The 12,956-nt window shown below is 42.9% G+C and overlaps 1 protein-coding gene across 1 annotated transcript in view; it reads right to left on the minus strand.

The window, feature by feature from the left end:
- Positions 1 to 2,961, minus strand: part of adamts14 (ADAM metallopeptidase with thrombospondin type 1 motif, 14) — a 172,749-nt gene extending 169,788 nt beyond the window's left edge. Inside the window, exons 1-2 of the mRNA XM_080215609.1 lie at positions 2,559 to 2,961; positions 1,664 to 2,016 (exon numbers count right to left, since the gene is read on the minus strand). Of these exons, the coding sequence (XP_080071735.1) occupies positions 1,664 to 2,016; positions 2,559 to 2,640 (435 nt within the window). The 5' untranslated portion in view covers positions 2,641 to 2,961. The remainder of the gene's footprint in view (positions 1 to 1,663; positions 2,017 to 2,558) is intronic.
- Between the last annotated feature and the right edge of the window lie 9,995 nt (positions 2,962 to 12,956).

Consider the following 12,956-nt stretch of genomic DNA (forward strand, 5'->3'; position numbering starts at 1 on the left):
ATATCGATCGGGCTGCTGTTTCAAAATAGTCTCGCCATTCATACCCATTGCACAATAATGCATCAAATTGTGCTCCATTAGTAATCAAAACTTTGTATTTTGAAGTACATTGAAACATTTCAGCCTATTTACTTTCTACTTTAGAGAAATGGAATAAGGCATTGAAGCTAATGTACAGTCATTGCTGCTAATGTACAGTCACTGCCCAAATAATGACTGTATACAGTGTGATCAAATGTTAATAGAATCCCTGCGATGCAGAAGGCTATTCAGCCCATGGAGCTTGCACCAAACAATCCCACCCAGGCCCCATCCCCATAACCCCATCTATTTACCCTGCTTGTCCCCTGATACTATGGGTCAACTTAGCATGGCCACTCCACCTAACGTGCATATCTTTGGACACAATTTATCATGGCCAGTCCATCAAACTTGCATATCTCTGGACTGCAGCAGATAATCTAATATACACCAATAGCTATAGCAAATAATCATTCTATTCAGTGAGTGACCAAATTTCTAACATTCATGCAACAAATAACCTAATATACACCAATAGTTTGAGCCAATTGCATACAAAACTTGAATCATATTCTACAGTGCAGACCTTTGAACAACTTTATCCATGCATTTTCAATTGACTATGAAAGACGTCTTTATTGATTTGCTGGGGAAAAAACCTTTAGTAAAAAGGAAGGGTACTCTGCAACATGCTCCAATGCTATCACTGCAACTTTAGCTGGAAGCAATTCCTCTGGTGGGTCCAGAGGAGGTTCACAAGAATGACCTGAAATTGAAAGGTTTGACATATGAGATGCGCTTGAGGACTCTGGGTCTGTACTCAATGGAGAATGAGGGGGGTCTCATTTGAACTTTCAGAATACAGACGGCATGGTGGCACAGTAGTTAGCACTGCTGCCCTACAGCTCCAGGGACCCGGCTTTGATTCCCAGCTTGGGTCACTGTCTGTGCGGAGTTTACACATTCCCCCTGTGTCTGCGGGGGTTTCCTCCGGGTGCTCCGGTTTTCTCCCACAGTCCAAAGATGCGTGGATTAGGTTGATTGGCCTAATTCTAAATTCACCCTTAATGTCAGAGAATGTGCAGGTTAGATAGATTAGTGAGGTAAATTTGTGGGGATAGGGCCTGGGGTGGGATTGTTTTTATGCAGATTTGATGGGCCAAATGGCCTCCTCCTATACTCTAAGGATTCTATGAATACCAAAAGGCCTGGATAGAGTGGACGTGGGGATGATGTTTTCATTAGTAGGCGAGCCAAGGATTCGAGGGCACAGCCTCAAGTATTGCAATGACCCTAAAGAACACAGATGAGGAGGGCAGTGAAATCTAAGGAATTCATTGCCACAGAAGGCTGTGGAGGCCAGGTCATTGAGTGTATTTAAGATCAAGATAGATAGGTTCTTGATTGAAAAGGGGATCAAAGGTTACGGGGAAAAGGCAAGAGAATGAGGTTAAGAAACTCATCAGCCATTATTCAATAGTGAAGTAGATGCAATGGGCTGAATGGTCTAATTCTGCTCCAATATCTTATGGTTCCCCCCCGCCAACAAAGACTGTGTACAAAGCCTGCACAATGATAATGGATCACAGCAATCGGGGGGGATAGCAGAGAAAGCTTTCCTTTCTTTTCCTCCCACACTCACCAAGCCGTCGCAGGTGCTGATGGCCACAGTGGCCCCCGGCATGTCGGTGACCACCCCGGTGAAGAGACAGCCACCATGCAGGGGCCGGGAGAGCTGCTCCTGGAAGTCTTCCTGCCAGTCCACTGCCGCCCTGGGGGCCACCAGCCGGGCGTTGTGCCGCAGGCGTAAGTGCAGCTCCCTCCCGAAGAGGGTGACATTGAAGTGCAGCTCAGCTGCCCCTCGGCGGGGGGTGCTTCGGGCAGTGCGGCGGGCTGAGCCCCTAGTAGACAGGACGTGTGAGATGTAGCGACCCTGGCCATCGGTACTGAGGGGTATCATCAGCCCATAGTCCCCAAATTTCCTGGAGAGGGCATCTGCAGCAAAACAAAACCAGATACCGTTAGAGGGAGAGTGAGTGTGTGTGTATGCGCGCGCGTGGATGAGACTAACCAAATCCTGGCCAGTTTGTGCTGCATCAATAGCAATCTGCACCAACATTTTTTTTAAAAATCAGCATTATTAGCAACTTGCATCATTTTTAAAAATCAGCATTAGCAAATTGCATCATTTCTAAAATCAGTATTATTAGCAAATTGCATCTTTTTAAAATTCAGCATCATTAGCAACTTGCATTTTTAAAATTCAGCATTATTAGCAGATTACATCAACATTTTAAGAATTAGCATTAGCAACTTGCATCATTTTCAAAATTCAGCATTATTAGCAGATTGCGCCAACATTTTCAAGAATTAGCATTAGCACCTTGTATCAACATTTTTTTTAAATCTCAAACTTTGGGGAGATTTACATTTCTGTTTTTGCATCTTCCGAGTTTGGGCGAAGGGAAGAAAACGTCCCTAATAGGTTTTAATCGCAGAGGACAAAGAATGTGGAAAAGTTGCGTACGCCTCCTTACCTTCTGTCCCCAGTGCCTGGAGAAGCCTGCTGCATTCCAACAGGAGCGGGATGGAAGAAAACAATAAATAGAAATAGTCCATGTCGCTGGTCAGAGGGGAGGCAGAGCAAACTGGGAAGGAGAGGAGGGAAGGGAAGGAGGGAGAGGAGAGGGTGGGAAGTAGCACAGGTCTTGCAGAAGCAACCGAAGAAACTTTCTGCTTCCAGTTCTTGCACGGTGGGGGATTGCAATGCAATGGGAGAGAAAAAGGGGGAAGTGTGGGGGATTCCTCCCCCAACACAAACACACCCCCGATTCCACTGACAGAGAGGGAGGGAAGGAAAGGTGATCCACTATTTTGAGGGAGGGTGCTTTCAGCAAGCGGTTGGCCAAGCCCCCTGTCTCTCTCTTTTAAAATCAATGAAGTTCTGGGAGGCAGGAGCACTTTTTAAAAGCCGCTGGAGAGATCACTGACGCCAAATGATTGACACCCTGCAGTGATTTTTCTACTGAGCTTTGCTGCAAACCAGACCTCATGGAGGAGAGATTTGATTTATTATTGTCACACGTATTAGCATAGCGAAAAGCATTGTTCCTTGCACGCTATACAAAGCATACCGTTAATTGAGAAGGAGAGAGTGCAGAATGTAGTGTTCGAGTCATAGCTAGGGTCAACTTAATGCAAGGATGGACAAAACTCACCTGAACTTAACAAGAACTCAACCCACAACCCAACCCTTTGAGACTTTAGTCTTCACAGAAATCACAAAATCTGTCCTAAAAACCTTCATTTTTATTGTTGCCTGCGTTACACCCAGGAAAAAGGAGGGCATTAAAAATTCTCATTTGCTAAATTTTGTTTGTTTAAGCTTTGTCCTCAGACAGAACAGCCCCTTGTGGTGCATTTTGCACCATAGGGTCAAAACTCACCTGAACACTAGCCTCACCCCACCACCCAAAGTCTTTAGACTCTACCCTTCACACAAACTTCAAAATCTACCCTTAAAAACAATCATTTCTTTGTTGCCTGCGGGACCATTGCGCCCTAGCAAAAGGAAAATAGGGTTTAAAATTGTCCAATTTGCGTAACTTTTCAATATTTTAACTTTTTTGTTTGAATTTTTTTCCTGAGAAAGAACAACCTCCTCATGGGACATTCTGCACCATAGGTTTTCTCCCCCCTCCTCACCCACCGCTAGAGGTATTTGCCACATTATTGCAGTTGGTCGGTCAAAACCAACTTTATATTCCGGCATCTGGTGTCATTTTCTCCTGGGCTGCGGGAAGGAACAAGGCTGAGGGAGAAATGCAGCACAATGCTGAGAGGAAAGTCTTTAGTGGGGGGGGGGGGAACTCATCCAAGGGCACTTGTTTCGTCTTCCATCACCTAATATGTTTTATTTCTGATTGTTTTGGGAGCTTTTTTAAAGAAAAGGAAAACGGAGCTTTATCCGTTAGCCGCCTTGACTAATCAGACGAACGGTGACCGTTCATTTCGCGCCCGCTTCCAACCGGCTCAACGCATGCGTACTCTAACAACTAATCGACGCAAGCGCACAACTATTCCGACTTTCCCTGCCCACACCCGCAGTGGAGCTGGCGCAAGCGCACAACTGTTCCGACATTCCCTGCCCACACCCGCAGTGGAACTGGCGCAAGCGCACAACTGTTCCGACTTTCCCTGCCCACATCCGCAGTGGAGCTGGTGCACGCGCACAACTGCTCTGCCTTTCACCGCCCACTCACATACTGGAGTCGGCGCAGGCGTACAACTGTACCAGCTTCCCCGCCCACCCCAACCTGGAGCCGGCGCAGACGTACAACTGCTCCGGCTTTCCTCGACGATCCGTATACGGAAGTCGGCGCAGGCGCCAGTACCCAGACCAATAACATGTTGAAGTCAGCGCAGGCGCACAACTGCTCCGTCTTTCCCGGACCGTTCCTATGCGGGAGTCGGCGCGGGCGCACAATTGCTCTGGTTTTCCCCACCCATCGTTCAGATTTGAATTCTTCCCGCGCGCCGGTGGCGGTTTAAACCGTTGGGCGCGTGGGCGGTAGCGGTGCCGCCCCTCCCCCACCTTCTGTCAGTCAATGGATTGAGACTTGGAGGCTCATTCAGTCCCTTCGTCAACTAACATAGCACAGGGACAGGCCATTCGGCCCAACTACTCTGTGATGGTCTTATACTCTGCACCAGTCTCCTCCCGTAACACCTATTAAGCCTTTCACTACCTTCATTTTGTCTTAAAGTGAGCATTGCATTAGCTTTCTTGACTTATTTTCTGTACCTGTTCTTGGCATTTTAACGATCTATGCATCTCAACGCCAAGGCCCCTGACCGTTCACCGTTTCTAGCTTTTCGCCATTTAGGAAGTACCCAGTTCTATCCTTTTAGGTGGAAAGTTGTTGCCTTCCCATTTGTCTACGTTGAAATCTATTTGCCACAGTTTGCCCATTTACTTAATATATCACCATCTCTTTGATAATGGTGTGCTTCTGTTTACAATGATATCTAGCTCTGAATCATAGAATCCCTACATCATAGGTGGCCATTTGGCTCATTGAGTCTGCACCGTACCCAAAGAGCATCTTTTCTATCCCATTATCCAAGTCATCAATAACTAACGTGATGTTTAGACCCCAAAATAGATCCTTGTGGGACACCAGTCACCACATCTTGCCAATTTGAAAATCTGCTTGTAATTTCTCCTGACTGTCTAGTGTTGCTCAGCAACTATGTCAATATTTTATCTTCAGTTCCACAAGCCTTTTTTCAAAGGCTTGATTACCTGTAAAGACTCGCATTCCAACCATTAACCCTTAGCTAGCGGTCAGTTATGAGGGACTTTATCAAGTGTCTCTAAGAAGTCCATATATATAACATTCATAGACATTTCCTAATATGAAAGCAGTATACTGCGGAAGCTGGAATCCAAAACCTCTAAAGACCTTTATTAGTTATCCTCCAAGTCTTTCCAAAGAGAAAAAGCATCAAACCGTTCAATCTTTTACGTTAGTTGTATTTGCTAGAATCCTGGTTAGAACCATAGAAAAGTTATGGCGCAGGAAGAGGTCATTCATAAAATCGCCTCACAGCACCAGGGACACAGGTTCAATTCCAGCCTTGGGTAACTGTCTGTGTAGAGGCTGCACATTCCCCCTGTGTCTGTGTGGGTTTCCTCCAGGTATTCCGTATTCCTCCCACAGTCCAAAGATGTTCTGATTTTGATTTGGTTTGATTTATTATTGTCACATGTATTAGTATACAGCAAAAAGTATTGTTTCTTGAGCACTATACAGGCGAAGCATATTGTACATAGGGAAGGAAAGGAGAGGGTGCAGAATGTATTGTTACAGTTATAACTAGATGTAGAGAAAGATCAACTTAATGCAAGGTAGCTCCATTCAAAAGTCTGGTGGCAGCAGGGAAGAAGGTGTTCTTGAGTAGGTGACCTCAGACTTCTGTACCTTTTTCCGGATGGAAGAAGGTGGAAGAGCGTATGCCTGGGATGCGTTGGGTCCTTAATTATGCTGGCTGCTTTTCTGAGGTATCAGGAAGTGTAAACAGAATCAATGAATGGGAGGCTGATTTGCGTGATAGACTGGGCTACATTCACAACCCGTTATAGTTTCTTGCAATCTTGGGCAGAGCAGGAGCCATACCAAGCTATGATACAACCAGAAAGAATGTTTTCAATGGTGCATCTGTAAAGAGTCATAGCTGACATGCTAAATTTACTTAGTCTTCTGAGAAAGTAGAGGTGTTGGTGGGCTTTCTTAACTATAGTGTTGGCATGGGGGGCCCAGGATAGGTTATTGGTGATCTGGACACCTAAAAACCTGAAGCTCTCGACTATTTCTCGAGTTGCATGAGTGCCAATGTTGTCTACCTGATGCACTGCAAGAAAAGATGTCCTGAGGCATGGTACATCAGCAAGAACATGCAGACACTACAACAATGGATGAATGGACACCACTCAACAAGCACCAGGCAGGAGTGTACCCTTCCTGTAAGGGAACACTTCAGCAGTCAAGGCATTCAACCTCCGATTTTTGGGTATGCGTTCTCCAAGGAGGCCTTCAAGTAACAAGACAATGCAGAATCGACAGGCAGAAGCCTCAATTAGCCAAGTTTCGCACACATGAGGACGGCCTCAACTGGGATCTTGAATTCATGTCGCACTACGTGTAACCCCCACCATTTGGCCTAGGCTTGCAAAATCCTACTAACTGTCCTGGCTTGAGATAATTCATGCTTTTTTAACCTGTCATTATTCCTCTCTCCACTCACATTGTCTGTTCCTGTAAAGACTTGATGACCTATAAAGACTCACATTCCAACCATTATCTTGCAATTAAGTCTGTGTCTACATATGCTGTGTTTGTGAACCCAATTCTCCACTCACCTGACGAAGGAGTAGTGCTCCAAAAGCCCGTGCTATCAAATAAACCTGTTGGACTTTAACCTGATGTTGTGAGGCTTCTTACTGTGCCCACCCCAACCCAACGCTGGCATCTCCACATCATGCCTACCTTTTAAAGGAGCCGACAATTTCCCCCGGAATCTCCAAACCAGGCAACGAATTTCAGCCTCTAAATGGTAAAGTTTCTCCTAATAATCCCTCTAATCCTTCCATCAATCACTTTAAATCTGTGCTCCTTGGTAATTGACCTCTCTGTTAGGAGAAACAAGTCTTTCCTATCTAGGCCCTCATAATTATGTCTATCTCAATTAGGTCCCCCTCGGCCTCCTCTGCTCTGAGGAAAACAACCCCAGCCTAATCCAATCTTTCCTCTATGATGCAATTTTCAAGTCCCTGGCAAGATTCTTACAAATCTCTTCTGTACTCTCTCCAGAGCAATTATGTCCTTCCTGTAACGTGGTGACTAGAACTGTACACAAAACTACAGCTGTGGCCTAACCAGTATTAAATCCCTGCTTTTGTATTCAATAATTCGCCCAATAAAGCAAAGCATTCCATGTGCCTTTGTTTTTGTAAATATCAGTCTGTGGCACTAAACACACACTGTTCCATGAAACGAATCCAGGTTTCAATATTTTACATAGATATTTGTTTTAAATACAGTCACAGTCTATCCTTTTAATTTAAATTGACCACTAATTCATTGCTAAGCACTAAAGTAATGTTTTGCTGTATTAGCAACGTGGCCTAATTAAACATCTTAATTTTTAGGGCAAAAAAAGGACTTTGAATTAACAAGATGTTAAAATTTATTTATTAGTGTCAGAAGTACGCTTACATTAACACTGCAATGAATTACTGTGAAAATCCCCTAGTCACCACACTCTGGCGTTTGTTCAGATACACTGAGGGAGAATTCAGCATGGCAATTGCGCTTAACCAGCATGTCTTTCGGATTGAGAGAGAAAACAGAAGCACCTGGAAGAAACCCAGCAGACACGGGGAGAATGTGCAAATTCCACGTAGTCACGCAACTCAGGAAGTGTTGACTGCATTGAGGTAAATTTGCTGGTGCCAAGTCTCCATTCTAATCACACCTTTAGTTTTGGACGGTTATGCAACAGTTTGTTAATTGGGACCTTGTCTGTTGTTATTCTGCACAGCGCGGTGGTAAATGCTGTAGCAAGTCATTCCTGGCGCAGACAGCTTCTAACTGAAACCATTTGCCAGCTGGCTAATCAACAGTGTTGACAGCAAACAAGAAATTCCAAAAATTAAATTCTCTCTCCCTTCTGATATTAAGCCACATTGAAATAAAATCCTGTCGCATTTCCGATGGAGAGTGCTACTTTAATGTGGTGCTATCTTATTATTTAATCTCTTTTTCTTCCCCCAGGTTTTATTTTACATTTGAGGGGCATCACGATGGTGCAGTGGTTAGCACTGCTGCCTCACAGCACCAGGGACCCAGTTTGATTCCCTTGGGTCACTAGCTAAACCAGGCATGGGCTGCCGAGATGGTGAAAATTTTTAAAGGAAATAATCTAAAAGTGGGTTTTGGAAATTTCAAGTGATGGGGCTGTGACAATTCCTTTTTGCAGTTTTTTGCATTGATAAGATGTCTTGGAAATAAATGGTTCCAGAGAGGAACCCCCATTTCATGAACTCTTGTTTGGGTCTTGGACCCAAACAACACCAAGGTATATTTTGAAATCAGACTAGACACCAACAATTTTTCTATTTTGGCATAAATGTGAGGATAGGATGTTTCACCCCTGGAGTAATTCCATTGACAAATTAGGAATCTTTTGTCAAACAAGTTTTATTCATATCACAGTTTCAATATAACTCCAATCAAATGAAGCAACTTAACTTTTAACTCATGAACAATGGTTAAAAATGAAAGGGAACAACCTATTTTGTAACATATCACTACTTCATTTTCAAATAAGCAACATTCCATTTCAACTTAAATGCCATTTTCAATATAGTTAGCAATCCTAGGCATACCTCCTATAAATTGGGTTGACAGCCTTGAAACTTCTGGAGAGGTTTTGATTTTTCAGAGCAGCTCGCAGGCTACTGTATTTAAATAAACCACTGATAGCAGTCAACAGAAAGCTGTTTTCCTCTCTCTGCTACATACCTAGCTCTTCCCATTAACCACATTATCACATGACCCTATCAATCAACCAAATCAGAAACCCATATTCCATTCCTTTAATCAAAAAAAAACTTGGAGTACCTTTTCTGTTTGTAAGCAAAAGTACTCTCTTATGTAAACACTACATGGCTAAAATAAATAATTACGCTGCTTTCTTAGCATTTGAGCTGTATTCCCGCCAGACATACTGACTGCCTGTAAAAAAAAGCTGAACTTTAAAAGAGTTCTCTTAAACATAAAATAGCATATTGTCACCACACTCTGTCTCTCTAAGCTCAATGCTTTCTAATAGTGCTTCCAGCACTTTGGAAGACTGTATTGTTGAGTAAACAATTGCATACTCACACCCCAAATGTTCCTGTTCCACTACTCAATGATCCCAATGGAAAGGCTGTGATTGTACCCAACGTTTGAGAACAAAGTTGAGGTCAGCATTTCCCTATCATCAAATAGACAGCCACCATTGACTCTCTAGCCTCACAGATGAGACAGAGAGTCTAAATTCCTGAGCAACTTTACTCCAGAATGAGCCAGTGCATTCAGTAGAGGATTAGGGAAAATTAATAAAAAGTATTTTAAAAACATTTTTTTCCACCATTAGGTTTAGTCTGGTTATTAAAAAAGTACTTGGAAAAGCCCTTTTACAGCACATGCCTCTCAGTGCCAGGGACCTGGGTTCAATTCTGGCTTTGGTCACTGAAGAGTTTGCACGTTCTCCCCATGTCTGCTCCGGTTTCCTCCCACAATCTGAAAGACGTGCTGGTTAGGTGCATTGGTCATGCTAAATTCTCCCTCAGTGTACAGGCGCCGGGGTGTGGCAACTAGGGGATTTTCACAATAACTTCATTGCAGTGTTAATGTAAACTGACTTGTGACACTAATAAAGAAACTTTAAACTTAAAACAATGAAAGCTATGGGTAGTTTTAAAGGGTTTAAAAAATGATTTCAACTATTGGAATTAACTTGGCTATCGAAAAAGTATTTGGGAATCTCTTTTATGCATCAGTGAAAGATATGGCTAACATATGGCATTACAGCAAAAACAAAGTCGGGTTTATATAACATCAAGCTGTTATGCACAATTTCATAGTGGCAACCCATCCTAGCTGTACTTGGTATGTTTTATGCATATTAGGATTTGCATATTTTTATAGCTGAAATATAATTCACCTAATAATATCCAGATTTACTCCCCTTATTAACAAAAGACTGGAGGTTGTTATGTGTACTCCAACCCTACAAAGTTCTCAGAATAACTGATTTGAATAAAAGAAAATTCGATTGCAATAAAATGAAAGCAACATAGTAGACTTGATTTCATTATCTCTCAAAACGTAAATGCTTTTAAACAAATGTTTAAAAACAAAATTCTGCTGCTCTTGTATCACATTTTTGTCTGGTTCAGGGCTGTAATAGAATTATTATGTATTAAGCACACACTGTCGCTTTCTTATTTGTTTGTATTTTAAACAAATGGGAAGAAATTGCGGATTGCAATTATAGTGAACCCCGGAATTCCATCCCAAATCATTAGTTTGGTAAGCTTTTTAAATCACAAAGTTATATTCACCCCTTGCAATAGGAGGTGACATGGTTGTTAGCACTTCTGCCTCACAGCGCCAGGGGTTCAATTCTTGTCTTGAGGCACCATCTGTGTGGAGTTTGCACATTCTCCCCGCGTCTGCGTGAGTTTCCACCGGGTGCCCCAGTTTCCTCCCACAGTCCGAAAGATGTGTAGGTTAGGTGGATTGGCTATTGCTAAATTGCCCCTTAGTGTCCAAAGATGTGCAGACTAGATGGATTGGCCATGCTAAATTGCCCTTTATTGTCCAAAGATATGCAGGCTAGGTGGATTGGCCATGCTGAATTGCCCCTTAGTGTCCAAAGATGTGTAGGTTAGGTGACTTGGACGTACTAAATTACCCATTAATGTCCCAAGATGTGTAGGTTAGATGGATTAGCCATGTTAAATGTGTGGGGTTATGGGCATAGGGAAGAGGGCCTGGGTAAGATACCCTGTCAGAAAGTTGGTGCAGTCCCAATAGGCCAAATGGCCTCTTCTGCACTGTTGCGATTCTATAATTGTATGATTCTATCATAAATACGTGGGCCAGGATTGTCCAGCCATTCATGCCCTGCAGCCGTTGCCAGCGAGAATGGAGAATTTGGCCCGCAACCAAACCTCCGTTTGCTGCAGCGGAACTGGAGAATCCCAGCTGCGGATGAGGTTGGAGAATCCAGTCTGTAGGTTTATTGTCATCTCCTGCTGTGAACTACACGCATATGGAAAGTTGCAAATATTGTTTGCCAGTAGTTTTGTAATTACCTGTGTGGAGTTTGCACATTCTTCTCGTGTCTGCGTGGGTTACCTCTGGGTGCTCCGGTTTCCTCCCACAGTCCAAAGATGTGTGGGTTAGGTTGATTGGCCGTGCTAAAATTGCCCTTAGTGTCCTGAGATGCGTAGGTTAGAGAGATTAGTGGGTAAATATGTAGAGATATTGGGGGGGAGGCCTGGGTTGGATTGTGGTCAGTGAAGACTCAATGGGTCGAATAGCCACTTTCTGTGCTGTAGGGTTTCTATGTTTCTATGTTTTACATTATAAGATCACAAGCATGCAAATTGTTCTGCTATTTAAGTAGATAGCATCTTTATGCATGCTTACTTGTGGGACCTGTTTGCTCTACAATACAGTAATCTGGCTCATCCTAGATTTCTTCAGATTTCATATCTTCCAAGTTCTAGATCTCTTCTGCTACTATCATACATGGTAGTAACTCTGAGAGAAGATCCTTCATTTCATAAACTCCAGATTCAATGCTTTCTACTAGTGCTTCCAGAATTCTGGAAGACTGCATATTCACATCACAGTGTTCCTGCTCTACCACCCAATGATCCCAATGGAAAGGGTCTGTTTGTGTACAGTGTTTAAAGACAAAGTTGAGGTCAGTGTTTTCCTATCATCAACTAGACAGACACTGTCAACCCACGCAGATGAGACAGGGGGTCTGAATTTTTGAGCAACTTTACCCCAGAATGAATCAGTGCCTTCAGTAGAGGAGGAGGTAAAATGAATAAAGACTTTTTAAAAAGACATTCTAGCTATTGTATTTAATGTGGTTATTGAAAAAGTATTTGGAAAAATCCTTACGCATCAGTGAAAGATATGGCTAATCTATTCCATTACAACAAAAATAATATATAGTCAAGCTTATATAACATTAAGCTGCATATTGTTATGCAGAATTTTATACTGGCAACTCGTCCTGGCTGTACTTAGTATGTTTTATGCATATTACGATTTGCATACATTTATAGCTGAAATATAATTCACCTAATGATATCCAGATTTACCCTCCTTACTCGTAAAAGATGGAATGTTGCAGGAGGTCTTGTGGCTCAGTGGTAGCATCCCGTCCTCTGGACTAGAAGCTCAGCACTTGTTGGCCGTGGAAAGAATGTTTATAACGTATGTTCAACAGGCTGACAATCAGCTGGGGAATCCTTCCACCACTTCCTCACTATTCCCCACAAGAGAAAATGTGCATCTCTGTCTGTCTGACTGTATATGTGCATCCGTCTATGAATGAATGAGTGAGTTATTCAATTTGATTTATTATTGTCAGATACAGAGATCTGTTGACCTCAGGTGGGAAATTTCTAGTCTTGGAATGAGTGTGGCTGGAAAATCCTAGCCATGGTTTTGTATACAGTGAAAAATATTGTTTCTTGTGCACTATACAGACAAAACATACCATTCATAGAGAAGGAAAGCAGGGGGTACAGAATGTAGTGTCACAGTCATAGGCAGAGAATTATCAACTTAGTGTGA

The sequence above is a fragment of the Carcharhinus amblyrhynchos genome, chromosome 31 (genome assembly GCF_965287045.1).
Source record: "Carcharhinus amblyrhynchos chromosome 31, sCarAmb.v2.hapA, whole genome shotgun sequence".
Taxonomy (NCBI): Eukaryota; Metazoa; Chordata; class Chondrichthyes; order Carcharhiniformes; family Carcharhinidae; genus Carcharhinus; species Carcharhinus amblyrhynchos.